The 18,524-nt window shown below is 38.6% G+C and overlaps 1 protein-coding gene across 1 annotated transcript; it reads left to right on the plus strand.

Annotated features, from left to right (window-relative positions):
• Nucleotides 1–2,112: 2,112 nt before the first annotated feature.
• LOC118045972 (putative disease resistance RPP13-like protein 1) lies at nucleotides 2,113–4,950 on the plus strand. Its single transcript, XM_073405890.1, has 4 exons — nucleotides 2,113–2,516; nucleotides 3,298–3,570; nucleotides 3,618–4,161; nucleotides 4,331–4,950. Exons 1-4 carry the CDS (start codon nucleotides 2,223–2,225, stop codon nucleotides 4,948–4,950), a joined length of 1,731 nt encoding a protein of 576 aa, XP_073261991.1. The 5' UTR covers nucleotides 2,113–2,222.
• The last annotated feature ends 13,574 nt before the right edge of the window (nucleotides 4,951–18,524 follow it).

Below are 18,524 nucleotides of genomic sequence, written 5' to 3' on the forward strand. Positions count from 1 at the left end.
AGACATGACTCCACTGTCTGCCTCGTATCAATAGCATGTGGAGGGTGATGGTGTGGGGAGCCTCTTTTGGTGATTGTCATCCTTGTGACCACAAAAAAAAGAATCTATATTGATTGAGACTGGGCTCTCTTTACTAAACATGCATCATGACCCTTGTATCATGTTGATTCATAAAATGAATATTGATAAAAAAAGAAAAAAAAAAAAAAAAAAAGAAGAAGGAAGGATCATCCATTTGCTACACAAATAACAAGGATCTTATATTATAAAAAAAATTGCCCAGGCTTACACTTGTTTGGTTATTTATATCAAAAAAATATATTTAAAAGTGTTAATAATGAGAAGATTCTACAAAATTTTCAAACATATAAAATCTTTTTTATAAGCCAACAATTACACTTTTTAAATTTGCTATTATTTTAATTATTATTTATGTGATAATTTCACCCATGTTTTTTTTAGCCTTTTACCAAATACCTTCTAATTAATAGTAATGCCAAATGAAGTTTTTTTAAAAATATTTTTGAGCTAATTTTATGTGTTATATTTTAGCTGTAAACTTCATTTCTCACATGTTTCACTCTTTGACTATTGAGTTTTGTTCTTGGAAATTCTCATTAAAGTTCACTGTGGTTCCTTTTTTTTTTCCTGTTTTAGCTAGCTATTTATATTTAATTTTAAAAATTTATTTTCCTAACATTTCAATTCCTTGATGTAGCAAGTATAGAGAGAAAAATACGATGAAAAAAAAAAGAACAAAGAAGTATTTTGTGAGTCATATTTCAAGAACATAAATATTAATTTAGTGTTAATAGATTTGTCTTTTAAAATAAGTTAAATCAATGTGATTTTACTGTTTAACCATGATAGAAAAGACAAATTGGTGTTTATAAAGTTTTTTTGTATGGTTTTTTTTTTTAAGGTTCCCAATATATTTTTGGTTAAAAACAAGTTGAAATTTAAGAGTTTGGTAGTCCAAAATGTTGATTTCTAATTTCCTCCTAGACAAACAACATATTATTTGCTAAAGTGAATAACATGTTATTTTTTTTTATTTCAAAAAAATATTAGACAAATAACATGTTGTATGCTTTATATATATATATATAAACAAGAAAGCTTAACCTTTTAGATTCAATAGAGGCTGATCATGTAGCAAATCAAGCATTTGAGCCTAGCCTTTCAAAGCATGGGTGCGCATGAGCTTCATTCACTTGGCCTTTAAATATTGCACATGAATCTTTACAGAGGAATAAAATATATTTTTTGTTATTGTGAATTTTTTTTTTATGTGAATTAATTATTCTTTTATTTTTCCTTACAAGTGCATAAAAATTATAAAGACATAATTTATTTTTTTTACTGAAACTTTCTTTTCAAATCATGATGATTTTTTATTTTAAAAAAATGCTTCTAATAAAAAAAGACATGTTTTCTTCAAAATAAAAAAACAAATAAATAAGGAAAAGGGAGTTTTGACCAAAGAAACGTTTTTTTTCCTCGTGGATTTTAAATTATTAGAATTCTTGAGAATATCGGTTTTAATATCTTTAAGTGTTAATTGAAAAAAGGGTTTTATTAATAAAAAATATTTGTGTATTCAAAATAGGAAAATAATATAAGAGATGAAGAATTTGAAAAAAAAAAATTCTATAAAAATTTAAATCATCCAAACTCTTTTCAAATATTTATTTTAATTGCCATATAATTAAATAAAAATTAACTATAAAAATGGTCTCGCTGTCTTTTCTATTTCCTTTATTATAATATTTATATGTATCTATGTTTTTCTTTTTTATTAGAAAAATCAACTTCTTAATTTAAATTTTAATCTTGAATTAACATTCATGTTTTTTTTTTACAGTTTATATATTTTTAAATTATTGTATTAAACACATATATTATCTTTTTATTCTTCGATTAACAAATTTATTTATTTATTTTTGTTGAAATTTGTTAATATAGTATAAAACACAACAATAATACCTGTACCTGAATCGTGGAGCGCTGATACAATATAATATAATTAATATAATTTTCTTGTCTCTTCTTTTGCTATATAGTCTACGTATTCCCGTCATGCAATTCAGTGGCTTAATTATCATTTCTCTCTCACATAATCACTTTCTCACCCTTCCGCAAAAATCCACCAAGCCTCCTGCTTTCCACTACTCCTTTTCTCTCACATATTCCCACCCTCACCCTTTCTGCAAAAATCCACCATGGCTCTGGAGTTGATCGGAGGATCAATTCTCTCTGCTCTCATTGAGGTTCTGGTCGACAGGTTGGCCTCTCGTGAGGTTCTGCGCTTCTTCAAAAGCCACGAATTACTCGATGATGATCTTCTGGAAAAGCTGAAAGAAACACTGAATACTGTCAACGGACTACTCGACGACGCGGAGGAGAAGCAGATTACAAAGCTTGCTGTGAAGAACTGGCTTAATGATGTTAAACATGCTGTCTATGAAGCCGAGGACATATTGGAGGAGATTAATTATGAATATCTACGATCCAAGGTAAGCGTATAAGTTCTTGCACTTATAGACCTTGCTTCCTCATAAAAATAATTTCAGGCATGGTGGTTGTCTTTCTGTGAGTTTTAATTAAAAGAGTATTCATTTTTAAGCAACTAATATATATTATTGGCTTTTGGTGTCTGTGGTGAAATTATGCTTGCAAAATTCTCATTTATTAACTAGCTAGTTTTCTAAACATGGGCTTTGGATTTTTAAAATCTGAATTATTTATATAAATTTTTGTCAATTTTAATTAAATTATATATTTTTTATAAGAGCATAAATAAATTTTAATTGTTCTGAAAAAATAAGGGATATAAAATTGAATTGTCTTTCAATATTTTTTAATGATGAATAATTAGGACTTACGAGATTCAAAACCCATTATTATAAATATTAAATTTCTTAGTATATATATATATAATAATCACCAAGAATTATGCACTGATTTTTTATTAGCACAATTAGACTCTGAAATGATATTTTATACATGAAAGCTTCATATCTTTGTTTAAGTATTAAAAATAAATACTTTACTTTTAATATAATATAATAAGGGCTATGAAAATCACTAATGACATTTAATCACTATCTTTTTAAAACTTGAATTTTACTGCGTGCATTAAGTTAGCATCAACAATTGTAAATTCTTGAAAAAGATCTATAGAAAGAAAACTTATTAATTCTCTAGATGTAAAAATCTTAATGTTTATGTTTTTGATATTAAAAAATCATAATGTTATACTGAATTCTATCTCATATATTTAGTCCACCATTGCAGGGAGGGAATCTGTTTACATTTCCAAATCCAGCTAATAGAAGGATGAAAGAGATGGAAGCAGAGTTACAAAAGATCCTTGAGAAGCTTGACCGTTTAGTTAAACACAAGGGTGATCTGCGCCACATAGAAGGTACTGGTGGATGGAGACCATTGTCAGAGAAAACAACTCCACTGGTTAATGAATCTCATGTATATGGAAGGGATGCTGATAAGGAAGCCATAATGAAGCACTTGTTGACACAACACAACACCGATGGCTCAAATTTATGTGCGGTTCCTATTTGTGGTATGGGCGGATTGGTAAAACCACTCTTGCTCAGCTTATCTACAACGACAGAAAGGTAGATGAGTGCTTCCAACTCAAGGCCTGGGTCTGGGCTTCTCAACAATTTGATGTTGCCAGGATTATTAAGGATATTCTTGAAAAGATCAACGCAAGTACTTGCCGCGCCAAAGAACCAGATGAATCTCTAATGGAGGCAGTGAAAGGGAAAAAACTTCTTCTTGTTCTAGATGACGCGTGGAACATTAAGTACAATGAATGGGATAAATTACTGCTACCTTTGCGGTATGTGGAGCAAGGAAGTAAGATTGTCGTGACAACACGGGATGAAGATGTAGCAAGAGTCACGCAAACTGTCATCCCCTCTCACCGCTTGAATGTGATCAGCGATGAAGATTGCTGGAAGTTGTTTGCAAGGGATGCATTTAGGGGTGTAAATTCTGGAGCAGTCTCACACTTGGAAGCATATGGCAGAGAAATAGTGAGAAAGTGCAATGGTTTGCCGCTGGCAGCGAAAACTCTTGGGGGCCTTTTGCACTCCGTAGGAGATGTCAAGCAATGGGAGAAGATAACCATTAACAGTTTGTGGGTTTGTCGAATGAAAAACATCCCTCCAGCTCTAACATTGAGCTATTATTATCTCCCTTCACACCTCAAACGTTGTTTTGCTTATTGTGCAATATTTCCAAGGGTTCTAAAATCGAGAAGCATAAGATTAATCACTGAATGGATGGCACAAGGTTTTTTTAGTCCAGCCCAGAGGCGTTGAGGAGATGGAAGATATAGGTGAAAAATACTTTGATGATCTTGTCTCCAGGTCACTTTTCCAGCGATCAACTCGTGATTCTATTTTCAGAATGCATGACCTCATAAGTGATTTAGCTGACTACGTGTCAGGAGAATTTTGCTTTAAGCTTGGTATTAATGAATCAGGCTGTGGGTTGGAGGGTGAACATTCATGCTCGCTTCCAGAAAGGTCTCGTTATTTATCAATCACTTCAGGGGTACCATATGGCGGAGGACTTCGGATATTTCGTAGTATTCATGGAGTCCAACATTTGCGCGCCTTGTTTCCGCTGAATTTTTTTGGGGAAGCTGATAGTGAGGCACTGAATGACATCTTGCCAAATCTTAAGCGCTTGCAAATGCTATCTTTATGTTATCTACACGATATTTCTTCTCAGTTGCTAAATTTCATTGGCAACATGAAACATTTGCGGCACTTGGACCTTTCTTACACCGCCATTGAAAGGTTACCTGCAAATGTTGTGCACCTTGTACTATTTGCAAACTCTATTGTTAAAAGAGTGTCGATATCTCATGGAGTTGCCATCCAACATTTCCAACTTGGTCGACTTACAACATCTTGATATTGAAGGGACAAATTTGAAAGAGATGCCACCAAAAAATGGGGAACTCACGAAGCTTCGAACTTTGCAATATTACATTGTGGGAAAAGAGAGCGGTGCTCTAGCATGTGAAAGAGCTGGCTGGAAGCTCTCACATTACAGGAAAAAAGCTTTCTATTCGGAATCTCAGAGATGTTGCAAATGCTCAAGATGCTCTGGATGCAATTTGAAGGTAAGAAGAAGATGAGGAGTTTGGGAATGACGTTGGATTGCAATACGGATGACACACGGCAACGAGAGAGAACGTTACTTGAGAGATTGGACCTTCTAAGATGTGAAAGAATCTGCCCATTATTGGTTACGGGTACAACGTTTCCAGCTGGCTTGAAAACTCTTCTTTCTCAAATATGTAGGATTGACTCTTTCTGGATGTAAGAACTGCATCTCCTTACCTCCACTGGGCAGCTTTCATCTCTAGAAAGAGCTCCAAATTAAAGGATTGATGAAGTCGTTGGGCAGTTGGCTCTGAGCTCTATGGAAGTGACTCTTCGATGAAGAAGCCATTTAAATCCCTCAAATATTAAAGTTCAAGGGGATGAAAAAATGGCAGGAATGGGAATACAGATGTAGCTGTTCTTTCCTCATCTTGCAGAGGCTCTGCCTAGCTGGTTGTCCCGAGTTAACAAATGCCCTTGCCTAGTGTCACCTTCCTCTGTTTTATCGATGCTTTCTATTGAAAGAATGTCCGCAGCTGTGGTTTCAATTCCAGAGGCTCCCATGCTCAACGTAATCAAAGTATGTGGGGTTCGTCGAATGAAAACATCCCTCCAGCTCTAACATTGAGCTATTATTATCTCCCTTCACACTCTTAAAAAAACGTTGTTTGCTTATTGTGCAATATTTTCCCAAGCGGTTGTTATTCACTAAGGATGGATTAATCACTGAATGGATGGCACATGGTTTTCTAGTCCAGCCCAGAGCGTTGAGGAGATGGAAGAAATAGGCGAAAAATACTGTGATGATCTTGTCTCAGATAGAATTTGAGAAAATATTAATCTCTGTTTTCTACTAATAGTTCAGAGATGTTCACATAATATATATATACAAGTCGTGTTAGAGTCTATTACAAGAAAACGGAATATAACAAAAGAAGAATAACTGCCAGCACAGCTGCTTAACTAAACATAACTAACGAACTTTGATAACAAACTTTCAGTTACATAAGTTATATGTAACTGACTTTAACTAACTCCTTGCTACGTAACAGACTCTTCCAGTGAGTGGTTTATCATCCCCCTGCAAGTGAAAGGGCTGGGACAACTGCATAATTGAGATTTTGAGAGAACAAAACCTGTCACTTGTGAGATGCTTAGTTAGTAAATCAAGCTGTTGTTCTTCAGTAGGAACAAACTGTAGTTGTAATTTGCCCTTGAGAACTTTGGTCACGAATTGAAATGGAGATCAATCTCATATTGGTGTGCTTGTGCAGGGCATGAAAAACAGGATTCTTCGCCAGGTGATAAGCACTGATATTATCATACTAGAATAGGAGAGGAATAGCAGGTGGTAGAAACACATAACTCTTGTAGGAGGCCTGTATCCATATGATTTCCAGTATTAGCTAAAACCAAATCCTCATACTCAGATTCAGCACTTGCTGCGAGAAACTACCTTTGTTTGTCGCGGAGGACCATAAACACTAGGGTTGTCCCCTAAATAAACAAGATAGCCACTCGCACTGCGGCGATCATCAGGTTGAGCACCCCAATTCTGCGTTGTGAAACCTTCAATTGTCCAAATGAGGTGAAGTTCGTCGATGCAACAAGCCATCATGAAAACCAATGTGCCTTTGAGATAGCGAAGTATTCTTTTGACAGAGAGCCAGTGAGCTAGTGTGGTGGTGTTTCATGAACTGGTATGCTTTATTAACAGCAAAAAGCAATGTCCTGGTCTAATAATTATAAGGTACTGAAAGAGCACCTACGATACTGCGATACTTGAGTGAACCTCTTCCAGAGGATTCACCATCAAACTTCGACAAATTTTGCCCAACAACGCTAGGATTTTGGCAGCTTTGGTGTTAAACATTGTTGTGCGATGCAGTAAGTCAGAGGTGTACTTGGTTTGGCTTAGATGCATAGAACACTTCAAGATAAGATACTCTATGCCCAAAAAAATTAGGAGAGTAGACCCCAAAGTCTCGTTAAAGCAAAAACAGAATCAAGCTTAGCTAATGAGGAAGAGATTCTGGTGAGAGGAGCTCCCGTTGATGAGAATATTATCCACATAGATTAAGGACTATCAGAGATTGTGGATGCACCAAAATGCAGAAACATGGAAATTGTCAGTTCTAGAATGATGAATCCCCATTGTAAAGAGCTAGCTAGAGCCGTTGAAACCAAGCTCGTGGAGCTTGTTTCAAGCCAATATAACGCTTTCTCAATTTACAAACTTTGGTGGGAAATTGAGGACTCACATACCCTGGAGTTGAGTCATATAAACCAGCTCCTCTAACTCACCATTGAGAATGCGTTATGAACATCAAGTTGCATGAATTTCCCACTGAAAACTGATGGCAACAGTTAAGATGACATGAATAGTAAAAGCTTTGACAACGGGACTAAAGGTTTCAAAAATAGTTCAAGGCCAAGAGTTTGATGATACCCCTTTAAGCCACAAGCGTGGCTTTGTATCTGTCTATGCTCCCATCTGGCTTGTACTTCAGCTTATATACCCACTTACAACCGATTATATTAGTGCCAGCAGGTTGGGTTCAACAAGATCCCAAGTGTTGGTTTTATTGTAGAGCAGCAATCTCGATATCCATAGCTTGAATCCAATTTGAATCTCTGAGAGCCTGACTAAGAGATGATGGTTCTGAGACTTTTGTAGCAGATAGATCAAAAAATAGGCTTTGTCTTTGTTATACCATGCATCAATCGGGTGGTCATTCGTGGAGCTGGGACAGAAACAGTATCTTGATCCTCAGGAATGGATGTAGATCCCGAATGAGAGATAGGAGTAGATATGGGAACTACTCATAATCTGTGTTTTGTCACTTGTAAAAGGTAAATCAGATGTCGGTGGTGAGGGACCGGTGTTTTGTAGGTAAGGGATTGGGGAAAGGCAATATAGCAGGTATTGAGTGAGGATCTCTGCTGTGAATCTTTGAGAGGAGGAGGTGTAGAGTGAAGAAATTTGGTTTCATCAAAAGACAACATGGGGTGTAACATATACACGTTCAGTTAGAGGATCAAGGCACACATAACCTTTGTTTTGGAAGCTGTACCCAAGAAAGATACACTGAAGAGATCTGTATTGCAACTTGTGGACTGTTATAGGGACGAATGAAAGGTTAACACATGCAGCCAAATACTCTGAAAGATTTGTACTCAGGAATTTTATGAAAAAGAACGTGATACGGGGAGACATTGTCTAATACCTTGCTTGGCATCCTGTTGATGAGGAAAGTGGCTGACTGAAAAGCATGTTGCCAAAACTTCATTGGTAGAGAAGCATGAGCTAGGAGAGCCAACCCAGTTTCCACAACATGTCCGTGTTTCCTCTCCACTCTCCCATTCTGAGTTGAAGTATAAGGACAGGAAAACCGATGCAAGATGCCAGACTGTTGAAGAAAAGTCATAAACGTTCGATATTCACCTCCATTATCAGATTGGAGACATTTTATAGTTGCATCAAACTGATTTTCTACTAGAAGTTTGAACTGTTTGAAAATTTGGAGAGCTTGATCCTTGGTTTCCAGAGGGTAGAACCATGTATATCGTGAGTAATCATCAAGAAAAAGGATGAAGTATCTTGCCCCTGATGTAGACTTGAGCATGGCAGGTCCCCAAATATCAATGTGAATGAGTTCTATAGGTTTGGAAGCACGAGAGAGTGAAAGAGAGGTAGGTAACCTGTGACTTTTGGCCATTTGACAAGAAGAACAAACTGAAGAACAGATAGCAGTTTTATTCCTTTCACAAGAAACATTACAACTTTGCATTACGTGAGTTACAATGTCTACAGCAGCATGGCCTAACCTGTGATGCCAAAGTTCCATTTTATTATGAACAAGATTGAGTCTATGGGAATGAATAGTGGAAAGATTATGAACTCCAACATATGCCATTTTCTTGTTTCTATGTAGTATTGGAAATCTGTAAAGCCCATTCTAGTTGAGAATAATAGAATGTGTTGGGTTGTGCCTTAACCAACCTTCCTATTTATATAGAGGCAGTAGAACACTGCAGTAACTGTAATGATTACAACATCCTATATTAGAATCCTATTCTGATAGATACATGAGTAACTGTAGTGATTACAACATCCTATATTAGAATCCTATTCTATAATATGCCCCCTCAAGCTGAGGGTGGGGGATCAACCCGAAGCTTGAATCGAAAAGCAGTAAAGGATGCAACAGGAAGCGGTTTAGTGAAGACATCGGCAAGTTGATCTCGAGAGGGAATAAAACGAATCTGAATTTCTTTCTTGGCAACACGGTCACGAACAAAGTGATAATCCACTTCAACATGCTTAGTACGAGCATGGAAGATAGGATTTGCTGAGAGATAGGTAGCACCAAGATTATCACACCAAATGGTAGGGGCAGAGACTGAGGGAACCTGCAAATTTGTTAACAAGTATTGAAGCCAAATGACTTCAGCGGTACCATCAGCAAGGGCTTTATACTCAACCTCAGTAGAGGAGCGAGCAACAGTGCGTTGCTTGCCGGATTTCCAAGAAATCGGCGTCTGACCAAAAAAGACAAGATAGCCGCCCGTAGACTTGCGATCATCAATACTACCAGCCAAATCTGCATCTATAAAGCCATGTAGAGAAAAAGAGGAGCCTCGAGTGATATGGAAACCATAAGATGTCGTACCTTTAAGATAATGTAAAATACGTTTGACAGCAGCCCAATGAGAATCTGTAGGAGCATGCATAAACTGACAGACTCTGTTAACAGCAAAGCATATATCTGGATGGGTGAAGGTAAGATATTGAAGAGCACCCACGATTTGACAAAATCGTGTAGGATCAGAGAATGAATGATCCGATAATAAAATGACTTTCGAAGGGGAGACTGGAGTATCAACTGGTTTGCAGGAAGTCATACCAGCTCGAGTGAGGATGTCAAGAATATATTTATGTTGACGCAGCATTAAACCCATACTGGTAGACTGAACTTCAATACCCAGAAAGTAGTGAACAACACCTAAGTCACGAAGCTTGAACTCAGAGCTGAGTAACTGTATAAGGTGATGAAGCATAGCAGAGTTGCTACCCGTGAGCAGAATATCATCAACATACACCAGGAGATAAGAGATATTAGTACCATCAGATAAGATAAACATGGAGGTGTCAACCTTGGAAGCTCGAAAACCAATGGAGAGCAAAAAATCACTTAGACGAGTGTACCATGCTCTCGGTGCCTGTTTCAAACCATACAATGATTTGTGCAATCTACACACATGAGATAGAAGAGAAGAGTCAACGAAACCTGGAGGCTGTTTCATATAGACCTCTTCAGTAAGAACACCATTGAGGAAGGCATTATGAATATCAAGCTGATGAATCTTCCAATTTCGAGAAACCGCAATAGAGAAAACCAATCGGACAGTGGCTTGCTTAATAACTGGACTGAAGGTTTCAGAATAATCAATACCTTCCTGCTGGGTAAAACCTCTAGCAACAAGGCGTGCTTTATAGCGCTCAATACTACCATCAACACGACGTTTGATCCGATATACCCATCTACTGCCAACAACTTCATCGAAGGATGAAATGGAACCAAAGACCAAGTGCGATTTTCGCGTAAAGCGGCGATCTCATCACACATAGCATTATGCCAAACTGCATATCGGTCAGCATCAGAGAATGCAAAAGGCTCAGAAGAGGGAGAATACAGTACCCGTGTGGAGGTAGAAGTAGCGGCAGTGGAAGCAACTAGATTAGCTGTCTTCGGCTGCCGCGGTCTAAGAGTCATAGGATGTCTGCTGTGTGCTAGTGGAGACGCAGGGGAAGATGGTTGTAGCGAGGAGACCTGTGGCAGTTGATAAGAAGACAAATCAACTATAAGTTGCAGACCAGCGGGAGAGGATGATAAAGAAGTAGCCTCAAGCATAGGACTGTCAGTAGAGGAGGGGCTGGAGGTAGAGACTGAAGCGGCAGGAGTGCTAGCCAGGGAGGGCGAAGCAGAGGAGGGACTATAAAGTGCCCCAAGACCATGAGGAGAGGAGACCAATTGACGATCTGAACCTGCATTATAAGGGTTAGATAAACAAGCATGGGATGATGGCCAGGGGATGGGTGGAGGCTGTGGTCGGGTGGCTGTTTGGAGTGGCAAAGCGGAGTGTTGTGGGCTGTTTGGGTGGCTAGTGAAAACGGGTAGCGATGGGTGGTTTAGCAAATTTAGGAGGGTGATAGTAGTGGGTGGGGTGGGGGTTGTGGTGGAGACCTTTGCAATCTGTTCAGAATTATCAAATGGAAACACATGTTCATGGAAGCGGACATGACGGGAAATATAAATACGGTGAGATGCAATGTCAAGACATCGATAACCAAGATGTGAGGAACTATATCCAAAAAAAACACATGGAGAGGAACGAAAATCCAATTTATGATTATTATATGGACGCAGAAAAGGAAAACAAAGACACCCAAAGGTACGCAAAAAATGATAATCAGGAGACCGTTGAAATAAACAATCAAACGGAGAGCGATGGGCAAGAATAGGAGTAGGCATGCGATTTATAAGATAAACAGAGGTTTTAAAAGCATAATTCCAGAATCGAAAAGGTGCTTTACATTGCCCTAAAAGAGTAAGACCTGTTTCCACAATATGCCTATGACGACGCTCTACTGTTCCATTTTGTTCATGAGTGTGGGGACAAATCAGACGATGATGAATACCAATGGTCTGAAAAAATGTGGATAGTTTTCGGTATTCACTACCCCAATCAGTTTGAACAGATTTTATTTTTAAGGAAAATTGACGTTCGACAAGAGTTTGAAATTGATGAAAAACATAGTAAACATTAGACTTGGCAACTAGAGGATAATACCATACATATTTAGTATAAGCATCAACAAAGATAAAAAAATAACGATAGCCATCTGAAGAAAAAAGGGGAGCAGGGCCCCATACATCACTAAAAATTAATTCAAGTGGAGCAGAAGTTTTGTGACCAATAGGTCCTAAAGACAAACGCGATGATTTTCCTAAAGGACAACTTTGACATTGAAAATTAAGACGTTTGTTGTTACAAATAATCTTATTTTTCGAGATTCACAATTGAAAGATACGTGAAGTAGGATGACCTAGTCGACGATGCCATAAATCGGCAGAGGCAGAAGTGCAGGGAGACCAATAGGCTTGAGGAATTGACGTGACGGAAGACTTGGTCAGAGCATAGAGACCATCTTTACTCTGACCTGAGAGAAGGACTTCATGGGTGTTGAAATCCTTGACATAAAACACACGAGGGTGAAATTCAAAATAAACATTATTATCAAGACAAAATTTCTGAACAGAGAGCAGAGGTTTTGTGATTGCAGGAACATGAAGAACATTAGATAAGGTGAAAGAACGATGTGGTGTATATATTTTTGTATGACCAAGATGAGATATAGGAAGGCCCTTACCATCACCAACATGCAAATTATCATTACCAAGGTACGGTTCTGAAGCGGTCAAGGTGGCAAGATCAGGTGTGACGTGTTGATTGGCACCGGTATCTGGAAACCAATCAACAGAACCGGTTGAGGAGAGATTGCGCTGCACCAGGTTGGCAGTAGGTTGTTGGCCATAACCTCGTTGCTGGAATTGAGGGCAATGGGGAGCTGTATGGCCGAAATTTTGACATAGTTGACAGCGTGGATTCTGCCCCCTATTACGCTGCCAAGAGCCTTGCCTATTGTCACCGAAGGAGGAGTTTTGGAAGCTGCGGTGATCAGGTCTGGAGCCAGCAAATCGGTTGCCTCTGCTGTTGGACTGGTTGGGACGCCAGCCACCGTTGAAGCGGCCCCTACTACGGCCAAAATTGCCAAAAGTCTGGCGCTGTGCAACAAGAGCAGAAGATGGAATGCTGGGTGTGGGCAGCAGAGGAGCATGTATGGAAGCAGAAGATTTGTGAAGAAATTCATGTGTGAGGAGATGGCTGTGAAGATCTGCATATGATTAAGGTTCAGCCTTGGTAATAAGACTGGTAACTAAGTCTTTAAACTCTCCCCGAAGACCACGAAACACATATAAATTGAAATCTTCAAGTGAAACTGGCCGACCAGCAGCGGCCAATTCATCAAATAAGGCCTTCGCTTTTTGCATAAATTGAGTTACTGATTCATCACCCTGTCGAAGATCCTGAAGAGAGCCGTGAAGTTGCATAATACGAGAGTTGGAGGTGGAAGCGAGAGCTCGCTCAAGAGTGCCCCAAGCTGAACAAGAACTTTGACAACCAACAACAAGATGCAAAACTTCCATAGATAGGGAGGAAAGAAGAGCACTTAGAATGAGTTGGTCCTGTTGTTTCCAGGTTTGAAAAAGCAGATTTACCTGAAGAGAGATACCATCATGGGTAAGAACATGTGTTGATGGACATGTGTTGGAGCCATCAACAAAACCAAAAACTCCTTGGCCTAGGAGATAAGGTAGCATTTGCATACGCCAATATAAATAATTGGTGTTTGTTAATTTGAGAGAGATGACTTGATGAGTGTGAGAAAGAGAGATATTGCTTGCGGCAGTAGAGGCAGCAAACGTGGGCTGCAAGAGGAGGCGTTCACCAGCTATGACAGAGGAGAATCCAGGCGGTGACGTAGTAGAGGAAAGCAGAGGAGGCGCTGCAAGAGAAGAGGGCTGCACTGTTGGAGAAGAAGAAAGCTGGACTGCTGGTGCTGCAGAATTTGAAGATGTATGTGGTGGCTGTTCCATTGAAAAAGGGAGGTTGGGAGGCTATGAGAAAATTAGGTTTAATTTATTTTAGGGTTTTGTTGCTCTGATACCAAGTTGAGAATAATAGAATGTGTTGGGTTGTGCCTTAGCCAACCTTCCTATTTATATAGAGGCAGTAGAACACTGCAGTAACTGTAATGATTACAACATCCTATATTAGAATCCTATTCTGATAGATACATGAGTAACTGTAATGATTACAACATCCTATATTAGAATCCTATTCTATAATAATTCTCAAGCCTGCCTTGTACTAGCACCTTCTTCGAATGCAGGTCCTTCACAATAAAACTATTAGCCCGAAACTCAATTAAGGCATCATTGTCTGAGCAAAACTTAGCAACACTTATCAGGTTGGCTGAGATAAATGGGACATGAAATACTTTTCTGAGTTGAAAAGATTGAGAATGAGAGACTAGCCGGTGGGAACCAATGTTGGAGATGGATAGATGCTTACCATTATCAACTGTGACTCTGTCTTTGCCTGTGTAATGAGTAGAATTGGTGAGATTGCCTTCATTCTGAGTCAAATGGTGACTTGCTCCAGAGTCGAGATACCAATCGTCATCAGTAGGATTATGAGAGGATGCAACCATGGCAGGTATTGTGTTTTGATTTCAAGCATTCAAAGGAGAAGGACCATTGTTTTGTGAGTTTTGATATGAGATATCAAAACGATGATAACAAACATGAACAGTATGACCAAACTTACCACACAACTGACACTGTGGCTTTTCAGAGTTGGTTGAATTATGTCTCCCAGCATAACCATACCTGCCTCCACGACTACGACCTTTGTAGGTGTAGTTGCTGGTATTGGAATTCTGGGTGTGTCCTCGGTTACCAATGAATTTTCATCCACTACCTCTGTTGTTAGAGGAGGAGGCATAGCAGGCAGACATAGAAGAGACATGATCAAGTGAGCTTTGTTGCTCAAGACGATGCTCAAATGCTAGTAGCATACTATGAACTGTTTCAATAGAGATCTTTTCATCTCTAATGTTTATGGCAGTGACTACTGCATTGTAGTCAAAGCCAAGTCCGCCAAGGAGATTCATTACCTGATCTTGTTCTAGAACAGGTTCTCCAATAGCTGCTAGATTATCTGCAGCTCCTTTGACCTTCATGATGTAATCTATCATGGATGAAGATCCTTTCTTCGTGGATTGTAGCTCAAGCCGTAGTTGCATAATTCTGGCTTTTGAGGAAGATGAAAAAGTTTTCTCCAAGGCATTCCAGGCAGTATAAGATGTATTGTAGCCAATGATCTGTGCCATAATAGTTGGTGTAAGGGATGAGTATATCCAGCTGAGAATTGTGCGATCTTGTCTTCTCCAAGCGACAAAAGATGGATTAAGCAGTCCTGGGCTTAACTTTTTCTCTGGATAGATGGTTGTGCCATCTATGAAGTCCTCAAAACCATTGGCAAAGATGACATTATCAATTTGAGACCTCCATAAGACATAAATTGACCGATCAAGCTTCACAGGCAGTGTATGATTGAGCATTTGGTGAGTAGGAGTGGATGCCAGTGTTGTACTTTGTCCAGAACCAACCAGACCAGAGGTAGATGAAGACTGATGAAATGCAGAAGCCATGGCAAAGAAAAAAAAGAAGAGCTTAGGCCCTGATACCAAGATAGAATTTGAGAAAATATTAATCTCTGTTTCTCTACTTAATAGTTCAGAGATTGTTCACATATATATACAAGTCTTGTTGTAGAGTCTGTTACAAGAAAACAAATATAACAGAAGAAGAATAACTGCCAGCACAACTGGCTTAACTAACATAACTAACTTTGATAACAAACTTTTAGTTACATGTAACTGACTTTAACTAACTCCTTGGCTACGTAACAGACTCTTCCAGTGATGGTTTATCAGTCTCCAGGTCACTTTTCCAGCAATCAACTCATGGTTCTTTTTTCAGCATGCATGACCTCATAAGTGATTTAGCTGAATACGTGTCGGGAGAATTTTGCTTTAAGCTTTGTATTAATGGTTCGGGATCTGGGTTGGAGGGTGAACATTCATGCTCGCTTTCAGAAAGGACTCGTTATTTATCAATCACTTCAGCGGCAGCATATGGCGAAGGACTTCGGATATTTCGTAGCATTCATGGAGTCCAACATTTGCGCATGAAAGAGTTGGGGAAGCTCTCACATACAAGGAAAAATCTTTCTATTCGGAATCTCAGAGATGTTGCAAATGCTCAAGATGCGTTGGATGCCAATTTGAAGGGTAAGAAGAAGATTGAGGAGTTGGGGTTGAAGTGGGATGGCAATACGGATGACACACTGCACGAGAGAGAAGTACTTGAGAGATTGGAGCCTTCTGAAAATGTGAAACAGCTTGTCATTACTGGTTACGGGGGTACAACATTTCCAGGCTGGCTTGTAAAGTCTTCTTTCTCAAATATGGTAAAGTTGACACTTTCTGGATGTAAGAACTATTAAAAATAATCCACCCATTAACAACCATCTTGAGTCTACAGAATGGAGTGATAAGGCAGTTGATCAAGATGTGATTGTCTTTCCAAAAATAGAAGAATCATGAAGAGGAATTCAAGGAGTCCAATCACTGCATAATAGGAAATCAGTTCAGCAATCTACTCCAGCAATTTACTCCTGTAAAATAGCTATGTAACAGCACTAAGATAGAAATTACAATCTGTATAATTTTACTACTTTATTTGTAACTTTCCTTCTGAATATTTCTTTTACATTGTAAAGTCTATATATACATCAGTAATCAAGAACTCTCACTCACGCTTTGCATGAGAAGTTTTCTCACAATTATTCTCTTTTATATTTTTTCTTTATGGTATCAGAGCTTCTTGTGAGACAAGAGAGTTCCATTTTTATTTTTATTTTTTCTTCTTTTCAATGGCTTCCACAATATCTCTCAATGTTGCCAATTTTGTTACCCTCAAACTCACACCAGAAAACTACCCTCTGTGGCGTGAACAAATGCTTGCTTTAGCCGAGAGTCAAGACATGGTCGGGCTTCTCACAGGCGAAAAAATGAAACCTACCATGTACATCAATGTCACAACAGAAAGGGCATCAACAAGTGAAGCAACAGACCAACAAATCTCAGAAGACTTCCTCAAATGGAGAAAGGAAGATCGTCTCCTACGTGGATGGATCATCGGGAAACTTACAGAAGAAACCTTGGGTCTGGTTATTGGTCTTGATTCATCCCAATCAGTTTGGAATGCTTTGAAAGAAGCATATGGTCAAGACTCCCAAGAACGAGAATTTACTCTCCGACAACAACTCACATACCTCAAAAAGGACCCCAGTCAATCCTTAGCAGAACACTTGAAAAAATTCAAAAGTATATGTGACAGCCTAGCAGCCATAGGCAACCCCATACCTGACAAAACAAAAGTTTACTCTTTACTTGCAAATCTTGGCCCGAAATATGAATCTTTCACCACCACAATGCTTAAACCTCCAATGCCATCCTACTCAGAAATGGTTTCACTCTTACAGGGCTTTGAACAGCGAAATTCATGGATTGAAGCATCACATTCTCCATCTTATGCGTTCTATGGACAACGCAACCACAGACAGCAGCAACACAATCATAATAATCGCAGTCCTCACAATCATCAATTCACATCAAAAGGCAGAGGATTTCATGCTACAAACAACAGTTTACAATATTCTACTTTTGCAGGTAATAACTCAGGCTCACAACCATCATCCTAAAGGAATAACAATCGTGTCTCTCAACCACCACCACCTGGTAAACGACGCATGACACTTACAGAGAGAGAGGTATACAAGAATGAATATTGTCAACTCTGTGGCAGGCAAGGCCATATCGCCAAAATATGTTGGAGTCTACCAGAACAATCAAGCAATGATGAACTTCCTCAAGCACTTGCGGCTCTTACAATGGACACCACAATCGCTGACACTGAATGGACTACTGATACTGGTGCTTCGAATCACATGACTGCAAACTCAGGTATACTTTCTAATCTCAAAAAATATATTGGTTGTGATTCTGTATTTATTGGTGATGGTTCCCCCTTAACAATTGATGCAATTGGAGACACCTTAGTTTCTGATGGTAAGAATGAACTGATGCTACGTGATGTCTTATTAGTCCCACAATTAACAAGGAACTTACTCTCCATTAGTCAATTAACACGACAATACCCTTTGAATTGTGAATTTACTGATGAGCTATTTTATGTTAAGGAACGAGTAACAGGGCGTATCCTACTAATGGGTCAGCGTAAAGGAGACCTTTATGTTTTATCCAAGATGAAGGAAGCAAATTTCTCCAACAGGTAAAACTCAGGAACTAAGGAGTTATGGCACCAACGTCTTGGACACCCGCAAAACTCTGCCATCAAGATTTTGCACACAAAGAAGTTAATTGATGTTAATTCCAATAAAAGAGTTGATACTCTTTGTGAAAGTTGTCAACTGGGCAAACTTAGCAAGTTACCATTTAATTCATCTAGTTCTGTTAGTACTGATATTATTGAAAGAATTCATTGTGACATTTGGGGACCGGCCCCTGTTTTATCACTTGGCAAATTTCGATTCTATGCATGCTTTGTTGATGATTATTCTCATTATATGTGGATAATTCCTCTTCGTGCTAAATCTGAATTT

This window comes from Populus alba, chromosome 17, assembly GCF_005239225.2.
Source record: "Populus alba chromosome 17, ASM523922v2, whole genome shotgun sequence".
Taxonomy (NCBI): domain Eukaryota; kingdom Viridiplantae; phylum Streptophyta; class Magnoliopsida; order Malpighiales; family Salicaceae; genus Populus; species Populus alba.